The sequence below is a fragment of the Echeneis naucrates genome, chromosome 18, assembly GCF_900963305.1.
Source record: "Echeneis naucrates chromosome 18, fEcheNa1.1, whole genome shotgun sequence".
In the NCBI taxonomy this organism is placed as follows: Eukaryota; Metazoa; Chordata; class Actinopteri; order Carangiformes; family Echeneidae; genus Echeneis; species Echeneis naucrates.
This window is the reverse complement of record NC_042528.1, coordinates 14,002,965-14,026,899: the sequence shown is the minus strand read 5'-3', so window position 1 is coordinate 14,026,899 and position 23,935 is coordinate 14,002,965. Positions and strand designations below refer to the sequence as shown.

The 23,935-nt window shown below is 40.6% G+C and overlaps 1 protein-coding gene across 3 annotated transcripts; it reads left to right on the top strand.

Annotated features, from left to right (window-relative positions):
* Positions 1-1,482: 1,482 nt before the first annotated feature.
* peli3 (pellino E3 ubiquitin protein ligase family member 3) lies at positions 1,483-21,039 on the top strand. 3 transcript variants are annotated; one of them, XM_029526654.1, is made up of 7 exons: positions 1,483-1,675; positions 12,314-12,511; positions 13,396-13,525; positions 14,242-14,343; positions 15,219-15,446; positions 19,395-19,583; positions 20,228-21,039. In XM_029526654.1, exons 2-7 carry the CDS (start codon positions 12,339-12,341, stop codon positions 20,825-20,827), a joined length of 1,422 nt encoding a protein of 473 aa, XP_029382514.1. In that variant the 5' UTR covers positions 1,483-1,675; positions 12,314-12,338; the 3' UTR covers positions 20,828-21,039. The 3 variants fall into 3 exon arrangements, with proteins under 3 accessions (XP_029382514.1, XP_029382515.1, XP_029382516.1); XM_029526655.1 differs by having other exon boundaries at positions 12,311-12,511; XM_029526656.1 differs by lacking the exon at positions 1,483-1,675 and adding an exon at positions 1,697-1,848 and having other exon boundaries at positions 12,311-12,511.
* The last annotated feature ends 2,896 nt before the right edge of the window (positions 21,040-23,935 follow it).

Below are 23,935 nucleotides of genomic sequence, written 5' to 3'. Positions count from 1 at the left end.
GAATTTGCATGAATTTTGACTAGAAAAATACTTTTGACAACATGGTTGCGTTTGACCTGTAATAGTGTACAGGTAAATTTAAATCAAGGATTGTTAACTGCTTGTGGAGACGTGAACAGTCCTGATTGCTCAAAATAAAATATTTGCTGGTAACATTAATTTCAGTTATTTATAAATGCCAATAACACTTTTACAAAAATGCTTAACATTAAAACTGAAATGCTACCTTTCAAAAATTTCAACTGAATTTGAACAAAGTGATGTAATTGCACAGTGATAAAATACAAATAAAATAGGCAAGGCAGAAATGCTATAAGGAGTGACTACCATGTGATTGAGTCCTGACCACACACAGTGACCTGCCTACCATAACAGAGGGTAGAGAATTTTGTTGTGTAATTTCATTTCATAAAAATGTATCTGCATTTTGTCAACATTTTGTTTGTCTCAATTAGCCTTCTACGGCATTCTGTTTTGGTAAAAGGAATTGGCTGTTCATATTTCTCCAATATCAATATTTTGTCTAATATTATAATAAATGTGTGGTGCTGTTAACCCATGCATTAATGTAAAGCTAGCTATTGAGACAAACTTCGTCTTGTGTTACAATATGTTGCATTCATATTCAGGTTAAAGTAACATAATTAAAATGAAAAATTACTTTGATTTGATTCTGATTACTGGATTGGGGTGGATCCTTCTCCTCTTATGTGCTTTTCTTTAAGGTTATAACTGGAAATTCTAAAATTCATTTCCATTATTTCCTGGTTTTAGCCTTAGAGTGCAGCAGGATGAATCCTTAAAACTATATTTTGGTTTCTTTGTCCTCCTCCCCTATGCTGAGATCTTAGGGTTTTGGTTGGATGAGAGGACAAAATGTAACAACTTCACAACTTGGTTAATCGAGGTGAAATTGAGCAGTGGTGATGTTGAAGTCATGTGATCATGGTGTAGTGGCTTTTTAGCCTAAAATTAGCTTATTACTTATGCTGATTGTATTTATGTTTCAAACCTTATAATATGACCAGGTTCATTAGTTAGATGAACCTGCTGAAAAAACCTGGATCAGAATCAGAAGCTGGTCTTTATTTTCTGGAGTCAGCCACAGGAGAATGAATCTTATTGGTTGTTCATGGAAGGAACAGGTGATTGTGATGTCAGGGCTGTGCAGCGCTGTATGAGTCTAGGCTTAAATGGACAAGTTCTAGAATGCAGCAAATCTGGAACCAGAATTTACGAGCATCCCTTAAAGACAACATAATTGGATATTTTAACAAGCGGTTTCAGCGAATGGCATCTGCTGAATCGAATTTCCTTGACAATGTGTTCTTCGCGGTGACAGTATAGCTTCGAGATTTGAAAATGTAAGCGTTGCGAGGTGAGGTGTGGACGGAAGTGTGGGGGTGAGGGGGCGTGTCCTCGGGCTGTCTGCTTTTATAGACGAGGGGATTGAACGTGTCTCAGTCTCCGGTGTAACGTGAACGGAGGGGAGACGATGCTTCAGATGCCCTCCTCCTCCTTTACTTCATCTTCTTTTTCTCCTCTCTTGCTCCCCGTCTTCACGCTTCCCAGGCCGTACGGTGACTAACAGAACCCCTGCACAAGCCCACATCCAAGAAGAGGAAATACAGCAGAGTCGAGCCGCTCCCGGACCTCCATTGGCAAACATCAGCGGGTACGAGCCTGTGTGTGTATGTGTGATGAGAGCAGGTGGCGGGAGGCGCCAGCTGGCCTGTTGTCTACACCGCTGCTCCTCCAGGGATGGAGGTTACACTCACTCCTCATTAGTGGATGTTGACTTTGTCACCTTGATTCAGTTTGACGTCATTTTATCAGGTGGATTGATTGGTAAGTGATGTGAACAGATTGTGTTCTTATTAGTGGCTGTGAGCCTTTTATTGTTTACTTCTGTGTGTGTGTGTGTGTGTGTGTGTGTGTGTGCGTGCGCGCGCGCGCTCGCCCCCTGTGTACGAACCCAGACACTCATGTTTATTTCCCGGTAAGAGGAAGAAAACAGATGTTTTGTGTGGACGCGTTCTCTTCCTGTTCTCATTACCTGTTTACGGCAAAATGCGTTCACGTTATTTCATCATGGTGTCTTAACAGGGAGGAGGAGAAATGCGTATCGGTCCAAACAGCTTGGCCCTTGGAAAACGCAATCCGCTGCAATCCGCAGACAGGGCAGGAATAATACGATGAGAGAGAGGCCATGTTTGAATCCTCCTTGACCAGATATGAACAATTCTGGCGCATCAACGTTTTCATGTAACCCTCCCCAGCTTCGAGAGTATTCCAGGAGCGTCACAGAAAGAGGGACAGCTTAGGGAGGGTAGTGTTTTTTCATGATCAAACTGTTTTCTTGATTGCTGAGTAATGTGCCATGAAATGACAGCAAAGTGACAAGACACTGGGCCTGGAGCGCACTGTAGACCCTCAGTGTTGCTGAAGTCACCAAGGCTGGTGTTGCTTACAGATATGTGGCCTTAAAATACATAAAACTAGTTGACAGTCAGTGTGGTCCCACATCCACCTCTGTGCTGATGTCTATCTATGAGGTGTCTAAGCAATGTTACAATTAGAACAGTCTCACTTTAAAATATTTACAGAGATGGAAATCAATCCTGTTTGAAAAACAAATAACATTATATTGAAAGTTACATTCATTTTCAGTGAAATAGTGTTCAGTTCAATGCACTTGAACTTCTTGGATAACATAAAGAAACTTCTGGTTCAACATAGGCCTTTCTCCTTATCTCGGCTCTGGCCCATAGACTGTCACATCTAAGCAGATGAAGGATGTTACCCTCTGGTATAGTTTAACACCCATCTTAAAACCGTACTATATATGGGTCAGATTGTGAATATTTTTGCTATTTGTTTGACAAATTGCCAGTCTTGCCAATCTTAGCTAATGTCATCAAGGATAGGCTATCTTGGCGATATTCCTGTGTTTATTAACTTCAAACATACCCTATTACCAACAAAGTAATATTCACAATTAGTTTTTCTTGCCCAAGTGTTTCCCTGTCTACTAATGTACTGTAGTTACACAAAACATCCAAACACATATAATATTAATTGTTGTTGCAGCAGCCATTACAGTATCAGAATTATAGTATGAAGCAATGATAACAGTAAATGTAGTAGTAATATGACCAATTTGATTCGTTTTTGCCATAATGGTGCAAGCTGTCAACATTAGTAGTAATGGCAGAAGCTGAACTTGGTACGTTTTTAAGATAAGCATTAAGAAACAACTGTGATAGCATACCTGACCAACAGGTGTAGCTATGTAGCACAAGTGCTAGCAAGCTTCTCCACTGCCTCAAATTTCCTTCTTACGGAACGGCAGAAATATCTTAGTACTTCAAATTGACTTGAAAGTGGTAGGTATCAGAAGAACTGGTGCTTTCTCTTTATGTGGCTGTAGAAATTATAGGTCGGAGCAATTACTAATTAAATTAATATATGTAAGAGATAGAAACTATGTGAAACACAAGCACAGCATGGACGTGTCTGACATGAAGAGATTGCGAAATTATGAAACTGCAAAAAGAAGAGTTAAAATAAGGACACGATCACAATCTGCAAAGCCACAGTTTTTGGTGTGTGTGTGTGTGTGTGTGTGCGTGTGTGTGTCAGCAAGATGAGATAACACAGTAACAACCCACCTGTCAGGCTCTCATGGAGACTTAGGTCAAACTGAGAGGAGGTGAGCCTGCAGGAACAGAAAGGAGAGATATGAAATAAAACAAAAATAGTCATAGTTGTTGTGAAGTAGTTCTTTGAGTTCTGGTTCGATTTGAAGTCACTTTAATGGTAGAAAAAGTAGGAAAGGGAGTTTGTTAAGGGTACAAAGAATATCCTCTCCTCCTCATTAAAAATAAAATCAGACAAAGATAAGATTTATTTTATTTTGTTTTATGATTTTGCCGCGCAATAGCAAATCTAATCAATTCTTTTGAATTTACTGAACAAGTGGCAAGAATTTCATGGGAAGGTGACATGAGCCTGTGTATTTTTAACCATGTTCTTTAGTTTCAGGAATAGTCTGATTCAAAAATTCTGACTTATTGTGAGTTATCACAATCCTCGACCATGATGCCCTGCTCAGCAACTCACAAGCTGTTTTCATACTTAATGTTGCATAGCAACAAGCACATGCCTGTCTCAACACCATCTGAAACATGGGGACTATTGTTTCATTTTGAGAGTAAAGAACAAAATTTCTATCATGGATTTTGAGGTGTGTTTCACATTATTATCCAGTTGTAGAAGCCATCCTCTCTTAACTTCAGGTTTGTTTTAGGTTTTTCTTTGTTTTTTACAGATCGTGTTATGTTTGTTTCCAAAATATGTTTGAAATTAATCAACCCATTCTTCCTTCTACCCATGAAATGTTCCCAGTGCCATTGGCTGCAATACAACTCTAAAGGATGATAACCCTAACCCTAACCCACCCCCAAGCTAGCAATTGGAATTGTGTTCTTCTCATGAAAATTATGTGCTCTCTGTTCTCCATACATACCTTTTCTTCAATTTTTGCTTTTTTTTTTGCTAAAACTGGACTAAAACCTTTTTGGTTTTTTGTCAACTAACTAACTAACTAACTACTAGATAAATAAATAGCCAAACTATCCTCACGCTACCGAATTCCTCTGACTTTTCTTCTCAACAACGTGCTCGTCTTTTGAGCCTGGGGGTGTCTTCTTCGGAGAGACTGTCGCTCGTTTTCTGCCATAACACTAATTTCGCTTCCACTCCTAACACACTGGTGGCCAAAACATAAGCACGTGTGCTTTCGTTTAAGCCAGCTACATCATCTATGTGTGTGTCAACCTAGCCTGGCATGGCTGTAACTCTATTCAAGCTGCGTGATCGGCACGGCGCTATTCTAATTATCATTGACTGTTCGTGTTGTCTGTCAAAACATAGATGGAATGAGTTCTCCTGACCATATCATATTTCTATCGAGGAAAAGTTATTTCACAATAATTATCGTTATCATTTTATCGCCCAGGTAGTAATGGCAGCTCTGTATTGCAAAGTCAAAATAGTTGCATTAGGTGGGAGCTTCCAGACATCTGAGAAAATATATAACAAATGTGGTTAGGCCCAGAAATATTTGGACAGTGAAACAAGTCCAACAACAAGTTGTTTATTTAGCTGTTTATATAATCAATATGGGCTTAAAGTGCAGACTCCCAGTTTGAATTTGAGGGTATTCAGATTCAAGTTGGAGGAAGGGTTTAGTAATTACAGCTCTTTAAAATGTAGCTGCCTCTTTTTCAAGGGCCCAAAAGTAATTGACTCAAAAGCTGTTTCATGGACAGGTGTGAGTAATTATTTTGCTATGTAATCATCAATGAAGCAGGAGTTGATTCCAGGTGTAGCATTTGCATTTGGAAGCTGTTGCTGTGAACCCACAACATGCAGTCAAAGGAGCTCTCAATGGAAGTGAAGCAGACCACTCTCAGGCTGAAAAAAGAGATAGATAGATAGATAGATAGATAGATAGATAGAGAGAGGAGTGGCCAAATCAACAGTTTGGAACATTCTGAAAAAACGGAGCGCACTGGTGAGCTCAGGAACTCAAAAAGGCCTGGATATCCAAGACAACAGTCAACCACCCAAGTGAAGAACACTCTCCAGGAAGTTGTATCAATATCTAAGTCTACCATAAAGAGAAGACTTCGTGAGAGCAAATACAGAGGGATCACCACAAGGTGCAAACCATTAATCAGCCTCAAAAATAGAAAGGCAAGAAGTGTAGGGATATACTTTATGCTCAGATTCCGCCAAATGCAGCACAGTTGATTGAATGGCATTTCACGGTACAGATGGATAATGACCCAAAGCATACTGCCAAAGTGACCCAGGAGGTTTTTAAGACAAAGAAGTGGAATATTCTACAATGCCCAAGTCGATCACCAGATCTCAACCCCAATCAAGCACTTGCTTAGGACAAAACGTAAGGTAGAAAGCAAGAACTGAAGACAGCTGCAGTAAAGGCCTGGAGGAAAGGAGGAACGCAAAGGAGGAAACCCAGCCTTTAGTGATGTCCATGGGTTCAGTCAGTTTATGAAACTGTGACTTTGCAGCTTGAAAGATATGTATTTATTTGGGAGGGTAAGGCGGAACTATAGGAGGTATCTGCCTTTGTGTTTGGAAGTGTAATACAGAGATACTACTACAACAGTTATATCACAACAAACTGGCATGTTTATTCCATGCATTTGTGTGTCTCCAATTTTCATTGATACACTGTAACTAGGCAACCATAGATGCCTCTCTTCAAATTAATAAGAAATACAGCACTAAGTGATTCAGAAATACCATGCATCAAGTGGCTCAAAAATGACTATAAAATAACAAGAATAACATTGAATTTGAACTAATGTTAATTCATTAGATGTGACTGGTTTAAGTGAAAGCCTTAAAAAAAACAGCAAATGTGACTTAAAGCAAAAACATGAATGAAACCAGTTGTGAGGAGGAAAATAAAAGAGTGGAGGCTGGTTTTGGCAGGGGGAGGGTAAGATGGAAGTTGTTAACACTGGCCCTTTCGGATTTGTACAATATGAAATGTTACGTAACATGGAGCAGACATGCTCTCAGGCTCTTCGATGTTTTCAAAGATGGGAACATACACAACCAACCTACAGTTACAATCTGATTAAAATTACACATCCAGTGACTCTGAACACACAGTGAAACCATTATTAGCTACATTTGTTAACCGTAATATATGTAGCTCTGTTCATTTATTCTTGAAGAGACAAACTTGACTCCTTCTCCCCTTCCTTTCTCACCCTCTGTCTCCCACACACTCCACACTCACTTGCCCTTCCCCTGGAGTGGGCAGTGAGAGGATGAAGAACAACAGGATGCAGTAGGAAAATGGGACACTGCATTGTCCAAATCATCAATACTATGTACAGTTTTACAGACAGTGCATTTGTCTCCCTGAAGTTAATGCTAAGAAACACTGTATGATTAATTAATACCAAACAAAGTCTCATCAACAGTTTCATCAAACACTTTTATTGAATTTTGTTCAGCAGGCATACAGCTGCTTGCTTGCTTTATGTCTCACCTTATCTGGTTTGCAACAAACCAGGCTAACAGAGCTTCTGACTGGCCCAAAGCAAGCTTAGCAAGTAAGCTTTAGCATGAGCGACTTCTAGCATGATATTGTTTAGTATCCCAGCTACAGGTGGTCAGATGCTGTAATGTAGTGTGTAAAGAGGTAGAGAAACTGCTTCAGGTTCTTCTTTTGGTTCTTCTCAACTTTTTATTTATGGTCCTTTTAATTGTCCTAATTGTTGTGGTCCTGTTCTCAGACTTTATCTCAGCAGTGCACAGAGATCTACAGCTTTGTCTGGTTTGATTTTGGCTATAACACTGGTTTTTGGCATCATGGTTAGAGATCACAAGAATAATAGATGGAGTGATTTTTTTTTTTTTTTTTTTTTGCACCTATAGTTATGCTTGGGATCAATTCTTAGCCATTCTAATCAGATTATTTGATTCGATGTGCAGCTTTCAGTGATGCTGCTGCCAACAGCGGTTTGTCACTTACTCCAGTGTAAACAAAGCAATGAAATGAGGTTGGGCTAACAGCAGAACAGGAGGTATCATAATAACTTTAGTCACAGATCTTCAAACACGAGAAACTGAATTTAGTAAATGAATGACAACAAGGTTTAATACACAATGATAGGTAAAACAGTAAGACCACTTTGTAATATTTCAGAATTTAATTGTTTTTTAAAAAAATTTAAAATAAATTTCCTTATATTATACTGTAATGGACAAGGTCAGTATGCTCAGACATTCCAAGAAGCAGCCATTTCACTCTGAACTCAATTCTTTTCTTCTGTTTTATTATCATCTGCTTCCTTTGTCTTGCATTGTAAGACAGACCAACAGCTTTTCTTTGTTTCACTCCTCCCTCCTTTGCTCTCTCTCTCTCGCTCTCTTTCTCTCATCTTGATTAGAAAATGCGTGGCACAAAACAGGCAATCTATCACCCTGCCAAGCCTGCCACTTCTGCACATGCGCCTGCAGACACAATCTCCCAAAAACACATACACACATTCCACCATGTTCTCCTCTTCTTCGTTTCCCTCCTCCCTTCATCATCCTCACAGATACATCCTCTAACTCTGACTCCCATTTCCTTTTCCTCCTTCTCCCATCTTCATCATCCTTGGCAGGCCTGTTTCTTTAGTTTTTATGCGTTGTACTAGTGATTATTTTCTCAGTTCCATTAATTGCAGTATGGAGACTGAGGAAAGAGGAGTGAGTCCACAATTATAATGAAAAATCTATGAAGCTATTGTCTATTCCGTAGGAGGGATGATGATTCCCCTGATTCCTCTTTCATTCATGGTGTAAAATACACTTTTACAGAACTTGTGTATAGCATTCATTGTTTTTCATTCTTTTTTTTTATCCCTCCAGTATGGTTTGGATTTGACAATAAGGATCCAATATGTGAGATGCACAGGATTTCTTTTAGACTCTAATAAATGATGACGATTTTCTATTTTATCTCTGAGGAAAAACCTCTAATCTTGACCACCGCACATGGTCTCTTTCTTAACAATCAGTTGCTCTGTAATCAAGTTTGTTTAGCTTTGTGATGAACCTTGAGGTGAAATTACTTTTGAGAACGATTAAGAACAAGGTCAAGATGGTATAAATGCCACTTAAGAATATAGACCCTAGTCTACAGAGCCACTGTTAGGACCAACATGATGCAGGAAGTTTCCCAGAAACATCAGTGTTATCCCTTTCCCTATCTTCTTTTTCTCCTGGTTCTGACCCTCCTTTTCTCACCCATTTACCTCTCTCCATGTAGCCTCCCCTGAGTCCTCTCTGCCTCTTCTTCTGAATTACTTTCACTACTCAATATCCAGCCAGGGCAGCATAGAGCCAGGGTAATGAAATGGCTACTGGCTGCCAGGATCTGCTTCCTGCCATCCATCATCTGATTATGGTGAGGTTTTCTTCTCATCTTAACACTGACAGAAAAATCAAACAGGAAGGAAGTACAGCAAGTCTAAACATTGGACAGTGTTTTGATTATTGTTACATTTACACTCCCAGAATGATTATCTAATCTGCTTAAAGGGAGAACAAAGCTTGTAGGTCTTTGTCATGCTTTTGCACCAATAGCTTTCCACAGTGTGGGTGGTCTCGCCTACTTTTGATTAATAATAGGCCTGAGTATTAAGAGCTGGCTTCAAACCTGAGTGCAGAGACAGGGTTGAGCTTTGTTTGACTTGTGTAAAATGAATGTCAAAATATCCACACAATGAGTCAGTGGTAGAAATCATCCCACTCTTTTTAGCGCAATGTTCATTTAGTGCTAAAAAGGATAGAAAGCTTGTCTGGACATTTTATTGGTGTTTTATGGATTTCTACAGCTGTATGTTGAGGCCAGGGTGTTTTAATGCAAGGCCCTTTGTTTCATTTGTCAGAGTTGCTCATAAAAAATTTCTAGGCAGTGACTATGAGGCTGTTTCACCCCTCTCTTTGGTTGGGTGGCTGCTGTTAAGGTGAAAGCCACACACTTTCTGGGCTCCGTTAAGAACCTTGGCTGTGGCGGTTTATCAATTGATGGTTATATACTTCGCTGTGTGAGCCTGTGAAGAGGAAAGGCCTCCTCATTTCCACTGCTCCTTCTTTCTGGGCTCCAAATCACTCAATCGTGAAATGTAACTCATCAACCTGGGTTGATTGAATTGCAAGTATTCAGAGATGCAGGTATCAGTTTGTCTTTGTGGCTGAGGCCTGATCACTTATGTCCATCCAGTCCTGTTAGGATGGTCTCGCTCCTCCATAAAGGCCCAATGTCAGCAACTAGAAAGCACTTCAGCCAAGGATGACAATTATCAGAAGAGCCAACGTCACAAGGGCCGAAGATAGGCTTTCTCTGCTGCTGCAGCAACACACATTCAGCCAGATAGTCCTGAATTTTATTTTATAACTATTGGATACTAATGTAAATGTAATTGTAAAGCTGAAGGGCCATAAATGGTGATGATGACGAAGGGCTGTAAATTATCATGTTTGTTTGGTTTGAACCATATTTCGTCTTTGAATTGATGACCCTCAAAATTGTGACCTTCCATATTTAAAAATAAAAACTTGACTCAAGGTTAGTATTTTTATCCAGAACATATCACAACCTTGTGGAAGAATATGCAAAGTTCACATGCCACACAAACACACATTTGTTGAGTTGAGTTGAGTGCCTTTATTGTCATTGTACATAAGCACAACAAAATATTTACACACCCATTAGCCTTCATACAACTACATCAATTAATCACAATTACCACTGGTTGAACGTAATAATGGCACACATCAGAATTTATATAACAGCACATATACATTTGATTGTGTATGTACACTAAACTTTGAACAGTCCATTGTCCGAATAGAGGCCTTATGGGTGCGAGCAGTCGCCACATGCATCGCAAATACCTTTTTGCAGGAATGGGTATTCATATGTTTTTTAGACACATTTATTATTAGCTTGACTGATATCAATTATTTTATATCTTTGAGTCAGAAATTGCTTGTCATCCCAGGAACCCATCACAAAACTGAGGTATCAGTCAATTCTTCTGGGTTTTGTCTTTAAACACACAGCTGTCTATCATAAAAGACATAGCTTAACACAGATGGAACTGCTGCTCTTTCAATTTTATGAGTTGTGGTGTTTAGATCAGATGCTTTTTAATCTTTATGTTTCCACTTAGACCTGTCACCAGGAAGCACAGTATGAATTTCCATAGTTCTGCCGATGCTGGTGACAGACAGCTTTATAATAATAAATCATTTTATGATAATAATACTGTGTCACCTCCATACTACAGCTCATCTCCATGAACTTCATGCTGCCTACACCCCCCTCCCACCCACGCCTCTCTCATTCTTTCTCTCTTTCTCCATCTCTCTCTCTCTCGCTCTCTCTCTCCCATTCTCAACCCAACCGGTCGAGGCAGATGGCTGCCCCCCCCCCCCCCCCCGAGCCTGGTTCTGCCTGAGGTTTCTGCCTCTTAAAGGAAGTGTCATTTTGCCACTGTAGCCAAGTGCTTGCTCATCGGGGGATCTGTTGGGTCTCTTTAAATAATTTAATAATTTTAATAATTTTATAAAGAGTTTGGTCTAGACCTGCTCTATATGTAAAGTGCCTTGATATAACTTTGTTATGATTTGGGGCTATGCAAATAAATCTGATTTGATTTGATTTAATGCCTGGGCCAATCAATGCCCTTTCAACTCTACTTTGGATATCAAGTTATGGGTGGAAGAGACTTTCCACGGCTCAATCAGGATATTTTAAGCTTGGTCAGGAGTAAAGAGGCTCAAAAAAGAAACTCGATAATAAACTACGGGCCGGGGCACTAAACCCCAAAACACAAGTGAAAAACTTTGATCTGAGTCAAATATAACAAATGAGGATGTTTGATCTTGGGTTTTATTCAGCTGATGAATTAGAATGTAGCTGTAAAGCAGGAATGAGACAGCAGAGACCAGACAACTAGAGGAAACACTATTGTGAGGACCAGACAGACAAACTGGGACCCACAAAGCAGATCAGAGGCAATGAGTAGCGAGAGGTGGTTTATTGACAGTCCAGGTTCGATACACAAGCAGGCAATCAGCTCAGGCAGCAGTACGAAGACACAAGGCAGGATCAGGAGTCAAAAAACAGGCGAGGGTCAAAACCAGGAGATTGTAAATACAGGCAGAGGTACAAAGAGGATGAACACTGCAAATAAACACACAGGGCCACTAACACCAGAAAGCTGCAGACAATCTGACGAAGACATTGGAAAGACACCGGGTATAAATGCACAGGGAGGAATGGGACACGGGGTAAATTACATTAGGGCGGAGCCAGCAATCACAGGAGGGAGGAAACAGGAAGCAAAATAAACAACGACATGACATCACAAAACTACAAAATAAAATGGGGGAAAAAACTAGGACCTCACAACTATGGCTTTCCAGACATTGCTCCTAGTCACATGAATGAGACTTCTTAGCCACTTTTTAATCTGTGTATTTGACCCAGATAGACCTATATGGAAAACATGAAGACAATTCACACCTCATTAACATATAAGGTATAAGGTTTGCTAAATGTTAGCACATAGGTCATGTCAATCCTGCTGCACATCCCAAAACTGTTTTGTTTCATGTCATTTCATTGCATTAAAGTAACATTTATGAATTCTTTATTTATTAACAAAGATTTTCTGTCTCTCTTCCACTCTCCCCTCCCCAGCAGCAAGCCCCAGTTGTGGCCGGTGGGCATGGTTTTGGAGGGAAGCTCAGAGGCGCTGTGTCCCCCCCCATCTCTGGAGCTGCGCCCAACCTGTAACAAGAACCAGTCCTCACCTCCACTGAGCACAAGCTCACAACCCCACAACGGGGTTTTCACTGAGGACAAGGAGCCCATCAAGTATGGCGAGCTTATCGTCTTGGGGTGAGTGTATCTGCTATTGTACATTGTCTTTGTACTGTATGCATGCATGCATGACGTGTGTGTTACAGGACCCCATTTATCCGGTAGTATTAGTATCTAGTAGTTGGTATCTGTGGCAAACACATGAAGTCTGAATGAAAAATTTAGACTCCTGTTGTATTTCTCTGGCTCTCGGGTATATGTGTGTGTCTTTTCCTTTTACCTTTCATCTCTTTCTTTGGGAATTAAATCGGGCACTTCCAGGTACTGTAGGTTTTCACAGCACAATTTTAGATCTGAATGTGAGTGAAGCGTTAGATTCATGCAAGCTGATAGTCTCATGTTGCATGATTACAAAAGTCCTCATGTGTTCATTTAGTTTCTGGAAAGGGACCATTCCCAGTCACCTGAAATACACAACTGAACAGATGCACAATACAATATTTTGTAATTTTTGGACACTATTTTAACTTAAGAGCCCCCAAAACGTCTCAGAAAGCCAATTGTCTGCCTGTGCACCAAGCTGGAGTCTGGTCACCTACCTCAAAACATACAAAAGATTTGAAGAACTCATTTACTTCCAACCCAACTCATGTCCTGGTTAAATTAGCATGTGGACATGGGACAACCCATGTCCACATGCTAATTTAAGCAGTCTGATTACAAAATTTCTTTACGTAAGCTTTATAGCTTGAAAAAAGTCTTGAAATGCTAGTGATTAGCCAAGTAGATGGGCTGTTATGGTTTTCTTGGCCTAGCAAACCAAAGGCTTATTTACACTTTTATCTCAGGAAAAAGACCTTGTCAGGTTTTATACAGGTGTTAAAACAACATCACTAAAATATCAATATCGAGGAGGAATGTATATGTACAATGACATACGAAAAGATTTTGGTCTTTTACAGGCACAATGGGTCACTGGCAAATGGGGACAAGGGTCGCAGAAGAAGTCGTCTGGCACTTTACAAGAGACCCAAAGCCAATGGGGTCAAACCGGATGTTATCCATAATGTCTCAACACCTTTGGTGTCAAAGGTGAGCAGTCATAGTCCTGGTTTTATAGCACAGAACGTCCACAATACGAGAAAAATTGACAATGAAGTATATCTGTCTTGCAACTTAATTCTTATAAAGTTTTTTCTTAAAAAATTAAATCACAGTAATTTGGGAAAGTTAAACTAAAGTAGATGTGGCTTCAAAATTTAGGATGAAATTTCTCCAAACCCATATTAAGTGATGGAAAATATTTTTCATATATTTTGAGACAAAATGTGTTCATGACATTTGTCATATTTTAATCAGACATTTGTCAGTTAAATGTCAGTCAGTTAACTTAGCCCAACTTTATGAAACTGAAGAAAAGAAACATACAAATCAATTCAAATGAACAGTAAATATTAGGTATTTATGGATTTAATACCAAAATGTTCAAATACCAAATCAGTCTTTCAACATTGATTATGAATCTTAACTCTGATTGTTTTATCACTGCTCAACAAAGCATCAATGCTTAGAATTTAACATTTATTTAAAATTAAATATTCTTAAAAATGTATGATATGTTGACATTAGATGAGCTTTCTCCATCATAACAATATGTTTTATAAATGATGTGTGTCAATGACGCTAGGGTTGTATCTAGCATCATTGACAACTAGGACAGGAAGTGTCCTCTGTGCTGTTCTTCCTTGGGGGACAGCCCCAGCTATCCTTGTCATATGACCCGGATAATGTTTTTGATCCCTTGGCAGGCACTCAGCAACAAAAGCCAGCACAGCATCTCCTATACACTGTCACGAAGCCACTCTGTCATCGTGGAGTATAGTCATGACACCAACACAGATATGTTTCAGGTCAGTGTCTGCAGGCTGTCTCTCTCTCTCTTTCTCTTTCTCTCACACACACACACAACCATCCATTGTCTATAATTTCTGATATCTATAATATCTGTTATGTCTGGAATATCTGTTACCTCTATAACATCTATTACATCTGTCATCTACATGACTGTTTGTGCCTGTTAATTGATAAATCATCTTTCTGTAAGAACAGATTTAAATTTCTGAGATCTCTTTTAATGAGATCCAATATTTTGAATATTATTGGAATGCAAGAGCATGAGGTGGGACAAAAGAACTGCCCAGTAGGCCTAGAATGATATGCTAAAATCCTGACTCAACACAGTGATGCTGCCAAGTATATATGCATTTCAATTCAATGATTATTTTATTGTGTTGACCATGAAAAAACTTAAATTGTACTCATAAGTTGTCTTCCCAAGAACTTAATGTCTTGATAGTTGTCACAATGTAAATATATCACTTCATAAATAGAGGCTCCAAAGCTCCTTGGCTCAGATCTGATGGCTGACTAGGCTATCATCACTAGAGCTAGCCGTTTCATTCAAGTTCAAGTATGGACCTTTAAAATTTGGCCAGCAGTCATATTCTACTTCCTGCATTTTGAGCATTAACTGAACCCATCAGCCCTGAGCTGACACTCTGAGGTAGAAAATCTAATCTGTGAGCAGATTTGTCAGACATCTCTGTCTAGAGCTTGGACAGGTCTGTATGTCTGCCTCAGCTGTGGTTCACCTATTAAATACTTGCTCTGGAATTATAAGCCTCTAGTTTGACATATTTGGTCCACAAAACACACAGTTTTCATGAGGGTCTTCTCCATACAAGAAGTGCAACCAGCACTAAATTGCTCTTCCCGGTTCTTGTAGATTGGCCGGTCCACAGAGAGCATGATCGACTTTGTGGTGACGGATACAGTGGGCAGTGGCAACAGTCAGGGTGGTGGTGCAGCAGGGGAGGGGGTTGGTGGTGGAGGACAGTCAGCTCAGAGCACCATCTCCCGCTATGCCTGCCGCATCATGTGTGAGCGCAGCGCTCCCTACACAGCTCGCATCTACGCCGCTGGTTTTGACTCTTCCAAGAACATCTTCCTCGGGGTGAGTATTCTGCCCCCTGGATGCCAGGCTTCCCTCTGCTAAATTCACAAGGTCACCATAGCAACAATAGCATCCGTAGTGAGGGCAACAGCAGGGACATGACTGTGCCGCCCACAGGTGACACCATAGCTGCAAGGATGTGTTGGTGCATGTGACCTGGCCTTAGGTCACACACATTCATAGGAGAGGAAGGATTTGTGAGTAGTCGTAATCATTTGTAAACATGACCAATTTTATCTGTTTACCTCTAAATACCTTGGAAGAGCTGCTTTGACCAAATATAGTCATAGGTTAAGCCAATCCCGATAACATCCGACTGACCAAAATTCATTCAGATATATGTGTTGAGTTGTATTGTTGTGTTCATCTGTGTAATTTGCCATGATAATGATGCGATGCATGCTGTATTTATGTCACAAATACACACAGCAGCAACACAGTTGGTAGGAAACAGCTGTTGCTGTTGGCACTGCTGTGGAGGAATAGGATCGAACGAAGAAGTCTTACTTCCAGGTTTTCCCATTGCCTGTGTGGGTTCCCTCCAGGGTGTGTGGGTTCTTACGACAGTCCAAAAGTTTATTGGTGACGCTAAATTGACTGTTGGTGAGAAGGTGAGTCTGTGTGGTTGTTTGTGTCTATACGTCAGACTAAAGGCCTGTCCAGGTTGGGCAATGTCCTTGCCCATTGTCAGTTGGGAATGGCTCATGATTTATCGTTGGTTCTTCTGTCCTATTTTTAAATATGTCACACGGCACAAAATCTTTAAAACTACACAATAAATTAAAGAGTTTTTAGAAGCAGCTACAAAAGTCAAATCAAAATTTTAATGAGAAATATAAAAGATTTATTGTGAGCTTAATAATGGTAAATAACCTATATTTTTCACTCCTCAGTTAGCCATCTCTCCTTTGGATGTGACTGTTTTGCAACCACTGCTAAAGCTGCCAGGGTGGGGCAAGAGAAACTACTATGACATCATGACTTTATCTAATGCAAGATTCATGGGGACCCATGACAACTCATGCACATACACACAGATCTGATAGGTTCATCATCTCTAATTCTACTTAATAAATGCTTTAAATTCCTTTGCAATAACCTGAATCCAGCTCTTCTGACAAAAGTGCTCTTTGTAAAACTGGAGAAAGAAAATAGACTCATTGATAGAGATGTTGTTCAGTTAGATAGATAGATAGATACTTTATTTATCCCAGACTGGGAAATTGCAGTTAAACGATTCCCTCAGATTTGTACAGTTCTTCTTCACCTCAGTGAAGACTCTGCACTGTGTCTTTGGAGCCATCTTGGCAGGAAGTTATCTGCTATGGAGATTAAACAAAGGAATAAATTATCTCAGTTCGTCTGACTCAAATCTTTGAGTTAACATTCAAAAGGCTTCTGATTCACGCACTTGTACTCTTAATGTTTGATAAGGTGTCAATGTGAAGAAAAACAAATCATTTGTGTTACTAGTTAATATGCAGTCAGAGCATGTTGTACACATATGTTAATGTTTAAATCTCCAGATTGCCCATTTTAAATGTTTAGTGCTATGTTTTTTTTACCACTTCAGCTGAGAATTGAAAATAGGTTAGCAAAGGTTAATCCAGGTAGTTTCTAATCTTTTACACTGAAAACAACTTCCTCTTTGGCTCCTGCTGTCAACCTTTGGTCATCCTTCGCCATCTCCTTTTGGCCACAAGATGTCCTCAGACATTTTCAATGGTCCGCATGTTCACCAGATATTGCCTAGGCCCTAGGGTTTCCTGCCCACTTACACACAGTTTCTTTGGTTATTTTTGCTGTTTCTGTTCCTTGATGTTTCCCACGCACCTGCAACCTTGATGCACCTGCATCAACCAATATGTCTGCCATTTATCAACAGTCACTGTTGTGCCTATAATTGTGTATGTTATTGCCTCTCGTCAGTCTCAGTCTGGGAGGGATTTTATCTACTGTGGATTGACTAAAAAGAAATTACTGTAAGAATTACTGTAAGAGTGTAACAAAGGCTTAAATTTTCTTTTTGGTTTTTTATTAACTAGCGAGGGATACGTCAAAAACGTGCATTATATAGAGGTGCAGATCAAAGCAGAACTACATGGAACAGGGGAGCTCGAATATATAAATGGAATGACATAATAGGGCAATGCTAATCAAGCGACTGATGATTCTTGAGGATTTGGGCGAATGAATGGCAGATCATATAGGGAGAGTCTGTCTGAGGGAGGAGAGCTCTGAGAGTCGGTCTGCCTCGTCCCTCTTCAGTGGCAATGTTGTCTCAAGTGCGGCTGGCTGTTAATCTACTTAACACCCGAATCTGAGTAAAAAAAAAAAAAAACAAACAAACCTTTGTGTTTGTTTTAGCTCTCCTCTCTTGAACTTCTTCCCAACTTCTGCCAATGATAAAATTTCGTATTGCCTATTTATTGGAGGGCTGACCCATGGGCGTGGTCTGATTGTCGGCGCAAATTTGGTCCAATCATAATTCTCCCTTTAGCTCCCCGGCATCACGAGGGCAGTTTTGGATTTCGACAATACCTTTCATTCACCCAAGTTTAAAATTACATCTGAACACAGAGAAATGTGTCATTTTGATGAGTACAGTTTTCTGTAATCGCCATGGTCGATTCAGTGGGCACAGGATACATCATCCTCTGCAAAGCACAATCAAATGGTTATCCCTTACTCACATCATCACAGAACACCCAATTTGTTCATACAATTGAACAAAGGAAAGAACATTTTCGTGTATGTCTTGATTGGCTGGGGAAAATCAGAATTGCATTACTATGGACAGAGCATGAAGTGTCTTTCCTTTCTCTTTCTCAGACATTTATGAGTGGAATCCAAGTACGTAGGTTACGGTGTTATGGCAACACGCCATTGCTTCTCATGGTTCGCCATCAGGTGGTGCTGTGGCTGCATGATTGGAATAGTTCATTGTCCGGTGTAAGTTCTATCTTTGCCAAATAGCTCGTAGAAAAACGGTGCAAACAGCTATGAAGTCCTCTTCTTGCAGGGAAGTCAGTTCGGCGTTTTTGTAGTCTCTTACTTGATCAGAATATCCTATTTCTTATTATATCAACCTTTATGTCCTTGTAGATTTGGATGTATTCCAGAGCGGCAATTTATGTCCGTTGCCTGATAATGTTATCAAGGTCAACCCAAGTGGAGGGCAGAGAAGTGGTACCTCTCTGTGGTGTTAGGCAGGTTCATGCTGATTTGTGGCACTGACCGCAATCTATTGTTTTTGGGAAAGCAGGGTTTTCGGATGCCAGGTTCAGTTAAGGGTCCATGATGGCACTTACCAGAGATCTGGAAAATCTCTGTTGGAGGCAACAGTCTATTTTGAAGTTTGAGGGGTGTGGGGTCCCCCCCCTCCTTTCTTCAGACCTCACAACAGTCACTGTTTCTAACAAGATTGATGGACCAAAACAGTGACCTGAAAGATGCTATAAAAGCAAAGCTTTGTAAAAGTCGCTATGGCTCTCTGGATTTGTGGGAAAGAGTGAGCCAAATTATAAATAGTCATGTAAGCATACTAGTTAATACAGCCTGAACTGCCAGTTGGCTAACTTGAAACTGGAATACATAACATTTATTCTTTCCTCCACTCTCTGGGCTGCATTTTACAGTATCCAGGCCTTGAAAAAATTTTTGTAAAAAATTAAAGCTTAACATGCCAGAAATCTGCTGTTTCATTCCATTGGAGCTATAATGCCTCATTTTTCTCTCTCAGCAGCAGCTTTATTCTTATGCATGGGTGCATCTCTGTGCATTAGCCAGTACATTTGTGAGTCTGTACCGAGCTAAATATAGCAGCAGAGCAAATGCATAATTGGCTGTTTTTCTTGCCAGTCACCTCTGTCCCTTCATACCTCCCCATCATCCCCCTAACTACTGCACCTGTGTGTCTGTACCTTTGTGTGGGGGGTGGTCTCTTAGGAGCGGGCTGCCAAATGGAGGACATCCGATGGCTTAATGGACGGTCTGACCACCAATGGGGTGCTGGTGATGCATCCAGCAGGGGAGTTTGTGTCTGAGCCAGCTCCTGGAGTCTGGAGGGAAATCTCAGTTTGTGGAAACGTCTTTGCCCTGAGGGAGACCCGCTCAGCTCAACAGAGAGGAAAACTGGTGAGTTAAAGTAGAGTTGATGGTCTTCCCATGTTTGTATCAATAAGGCTCCCTACAGTAATCTCAGTCTCTTAGAAACTGGTTCATCTCAGTAAAATGAAGATAAAGAATACAGACAAAAAGCTGTAATACATCAGTGTAAGGGCATGTAAAATAGAAGAAAATAAGACCTCACCATAAGTACTTCTACAGAACCTGGCAGCATTATGTATTATGCACTACTCTGTTCTGTCTTGACCTGATGCCTGATGCGTCTGTCTGATGCCTTCAACACAAACATAAGAGATGTTTCACAACAGAATTAAATCTGATTTCCAATGTATGTCATCCAAAGACTGGATAGACAATGGCCACAGAAGTAGAGAATTTTTCCCTGTCAAAGGAACAGGTAAACAGAACTGGAAACAGGTACAAGACATATGTGTACTGCTATTCAATCTACTTCATCAGAGGGGTCAGAAAAGAGTGCATTGTCAGTGTTGTGGTATATAAATAAACTTGCCCTCAGATATGCAATATGGGCTAGATGGGTTTCTGGAGAGAAAAGGTTGGGTCAATGCATTCCTCTAACAAAAATGAAACTGATGTTCCTTCCCTTTTTATCCTTCCCCTGATATTTTCACCTTTTTTATACTTTTATAAAGGTTGAAAATGAGTCCAATACTCTACAGGATGGTTCCCTGATTGATTTGTGTGGGGCTACTCTGCTGTGGAGAACCCCTGCCGGACTACGTCACACCCCAACTCTCAAACAACTGGAATCACTTCGCCAGGAGCTGAATGCTGCCCGACCACAGTGTCCCGTGGGCTTCAATACTCTGGCTTTCCCCAGCCTGGCCCAGCGTGAGATTGTTGATAAGAAGCAACCCTGGGTCTATGTCAACTGTGGGCATGTGCATGGCTACCACAACTGGGGCTACCGCAAAGAGAAAGGTCCTGCTGGCCCAGGGGGTACAGTGCCAGCCAGCACTGGGGAGAGAGAGTGCCCCATGTGTCGGCGAGTGGGCCCTTATGTGCCACTGTGGCTGGGCTGTGAGGGAGGATTGTACCTGGATGCCGGGCCGCCCACTCATGCTTTCTGCCCCTGTGGCCATGTATGTTCAGAAAAGACAGTGGTGGGGTGGAGCCAGATCCCATTACCCCATGGCACCCATGCCTTCCATGCTGCCTGCCCCTTCTGTGGTACCTGGTTAACAGGGGAGCAGGGCCATATCAAACTAATCTTCCAGGGCCCTCTCGACTGAAGCCCAGATCTGGGAGGCACTTGGAGCAAAGTCATGGTGGGTTGGACAGAGGACCTGCTCAGTAGAAGTCTGAAGGCTTGAGTGTTAGTTGAAACAGAAAGAACTGACTCCAAGTACAGAGAGAGGATTGTTGACGTTATGATCTTAAAGCAACATGCAATAGCAGATGCCAAGGCTTCACACGGACTATGAGGTGTATGGAGAAGATGTAAATAAACTGTGTTGAAATGAACATGTGTTCAGGTCTTGTCTTGTCCTCTTTCAGTGTCTGGGCTACTTTTCATATGTTCACTTCTATTGTAGGTTTATATTTGGATGATCATCAAAGGATAATTTTGACTCTTGCTTTTTTCAGTTTCATAGATCTGATGTTAACATTGTTGGGAGTGGGAATGTGACAGTATCACCAAAAATCAAGCGGCAAGAAACCACATGGCCATGTAGACTGGAAACCTGAGGATCATCTAAGCTAACCACACAATTGTTTCACCATTCGTTGAAACGACCAGCACTTATAGACCAACTGCCTGATTCAATACCAGCCTGAGCCCCAGCACTACAGAAGTGCTTCTGCATGTGTCTCCATAAACTGCAGGTTTGAATTTTGCTGGCCCAGCATTAAGGTTTTTCCCTGTGAGACAGTATTCCTCTGTGCAGCGTATACAACATGTAATAGTAAGCTACACACTCCACAGTGTCTCTTTTGGCCCTACTCCAGGTATGCAGTGCCCCCATTGTACTAAAAATAACTCAAGGTCACCAGAAGCCCCATGCCTCCCACCAGGAGAGAGTATGCAGAGATAGAGAATCAGAAAGGCTGCACATTTTCTATTTAACATCTGAGAATTTTACACAAACACAGATTTAGCTTTCACTTTCTTTGGACTCACTTTGAAATATATTTGGAGCAGCCAGATCAAGAAAAAACATTGTATTTTTAGTGGCTTTGAGCAGAACACTTGTATCTCATCCTGTAATATCTGACTGCAGAGGGCAGATACACACATACGCACATAAGATTTCCACCTGGCACAGTGAAGTACTGAAGCACTTACAGATTATGTCCTTGTATGTGGTTACGAAAACGGTGAAAGGGAGAGGTGGAGGGACAAATCAAGGATGTTTACCATGTATGTGTAGGTACATGGTAAACATCGGTAGGTAGGTGGTGCTGGGGACAAAGAGGACAATGAGAAGGATCCATGTTGGCCCTAAAAGAGAACACCACTATGTTTCACTGTTAAGAAAAGGACAGATTTTCAGCCACCATTCCTGAGATAATGAGTAAAAAGGGAAGGACAAATCCATCAGGGCATCTCAACAATTACTGGCCAGAATGAAATTAAATTCAATGTATCTATTGTGTATTTGCTCAATTTTTCACTTCCAGTTTAAATTTCAGACTTTTTCAGTGGTGCACTGGGATTTTACACATGCTAAAAGAGTTATTGATAATTATTTGACTAAGTTTGAGACCTTAAACCTTAGCTCATCAGTTACTCACCAATACTTGCCCCTGGGGATGGTGTTCTTCTGGTCATAACCCTGTCCTTTTTCACGTCTGACATACTGCTGATCCATGACGTGACAAAAATAAGGGCCAAAAATAAACCAATATATACACACACACACACACACACACACATAACAAATGGCACAAAATAATATGAAGGGTGGTCATCAATAAAATCAATGATCAAGGTGCAAACATTTATTTCTGCTGTAGAGCTGGCCATTTTCACATGTGAGGGTTAGGGTTAGGGTTAGGGTTAGTCACTGCTGAATCCAGATTGTAGTGGTGTGCAGAGGAACTGCAGAGTTTGGCTCCTTTGTTGGTTCATATTTCATTTCCAGAATGATGCTTGACTGAACACTTGTTTGTAAAAGTTCTTCAGTAGGAATTGTAGGTGATTTTACAAAGAGTTTGGTCTACACTTGCTCTATATGTAAAGTGCCTTGATGTAACTTTGTTATGATTTGGCGCTATACAAATAAATCTGATTTGATTTGATAAGTCAAACTGAGGAGACCATAGCAGGGTCACAGCTGATCTCAGATTTTTCTGAAATAATTCTATAACTAGACAGGGAACTTTTTTTTCATATTCTAACCAGTCAAATGAAGATTACCACTGAAATAATATGTAACAAGAAAGTTACGGGTTCGATTCCCAGGCCTGGGGCCTTTCGCTGCTGTGTTTGTATGTTCGCCCTGTGCTCGTGTAGGTTTCCTCTCACAGTCCAAAAACATGCATGATTGGTTTAATGATTGGTGACACTAAATTGTCCGTAGGTCTGCGTGTGAGTGGTCATCTCTGTCTGCCTCTGTATGTTGGCCCTGTGATGGAATGGGGTCCTGTCCAGGATGCACCTCGCCCAATGTGAGCTGTGATTGGCTCCAGCACCCTTCACGACCCAGACAAGGATAAGAAGAAGCTTTTAAATTCTTTATACTTTACATCTACCTCCAGTCTACGATATTCGCATAACAACAGGTAAGATGTGCAGATTTCATTCAGTAAAAATATCACATCAGCTCTCATGTTGATGTTGATGTTTTTTATCATTTTATTATAGATTTTATATATATATATATATATATATATATATATATATATATATATATATATATATATATATACAAAAAAACATGATCAAACTTTGACAGCACCAAGTAGAACAAGCCAAAAAGGAAGAAGACAGAGGGTGAACAACAGGAAGTTCTCACCCAGTGCTCTTTATTAACAGTTGGTAAGTGTCTTTATGAAGCCATCATCAGTGATGAATAGGTGCAAATGACATTAACGCACACACGGAAAAAAAAAAAAATACTGAAGACAAAAGTCAAGCCCAACCACATCCCATCCTATCCCACCCCACCCGCCAGGTGTCCCCTAACACTCCCCCATACCCAAGAACGCAATGGTTTGTAATGAGCACAGTAAAATCAGCAGAACATCAAGATTTGAATTAAAGGAAAAAAAGAAAAAAAAAGGACAGGCAGTCATTCCAGTGTGTATGCGTGAATTTATTTGCATCTAGTGAAGTTGGAAGGCCAACATTTGTCTGAAAAGGTGGAAGATATAACACACACCAATATGCCACGCAC

Coding starts and splice junctions, on each gene's coding strand:
- peli3 (XM_029526654.1), top strand. CDS start 12,339: ATGGTTTTGGAGGGAAGCTCAGAGGCGCTGTGTCCCCCCCCATCTCTG. Junction 12,512..13,395: donor GGCGAGCTTATCGTCTTGGG/GTGAGTGTATCT, acceptor GGTCTTTTACAG/GCACAATGGGTCACTGGCAA. Junction 19,584..20,227: donor CTCAACAGAGAGGAAAACTG/GTGAGTTAAAGT, acceptor ACTTTTATAAAG/GTTGAAAATGAGTCCAATAC.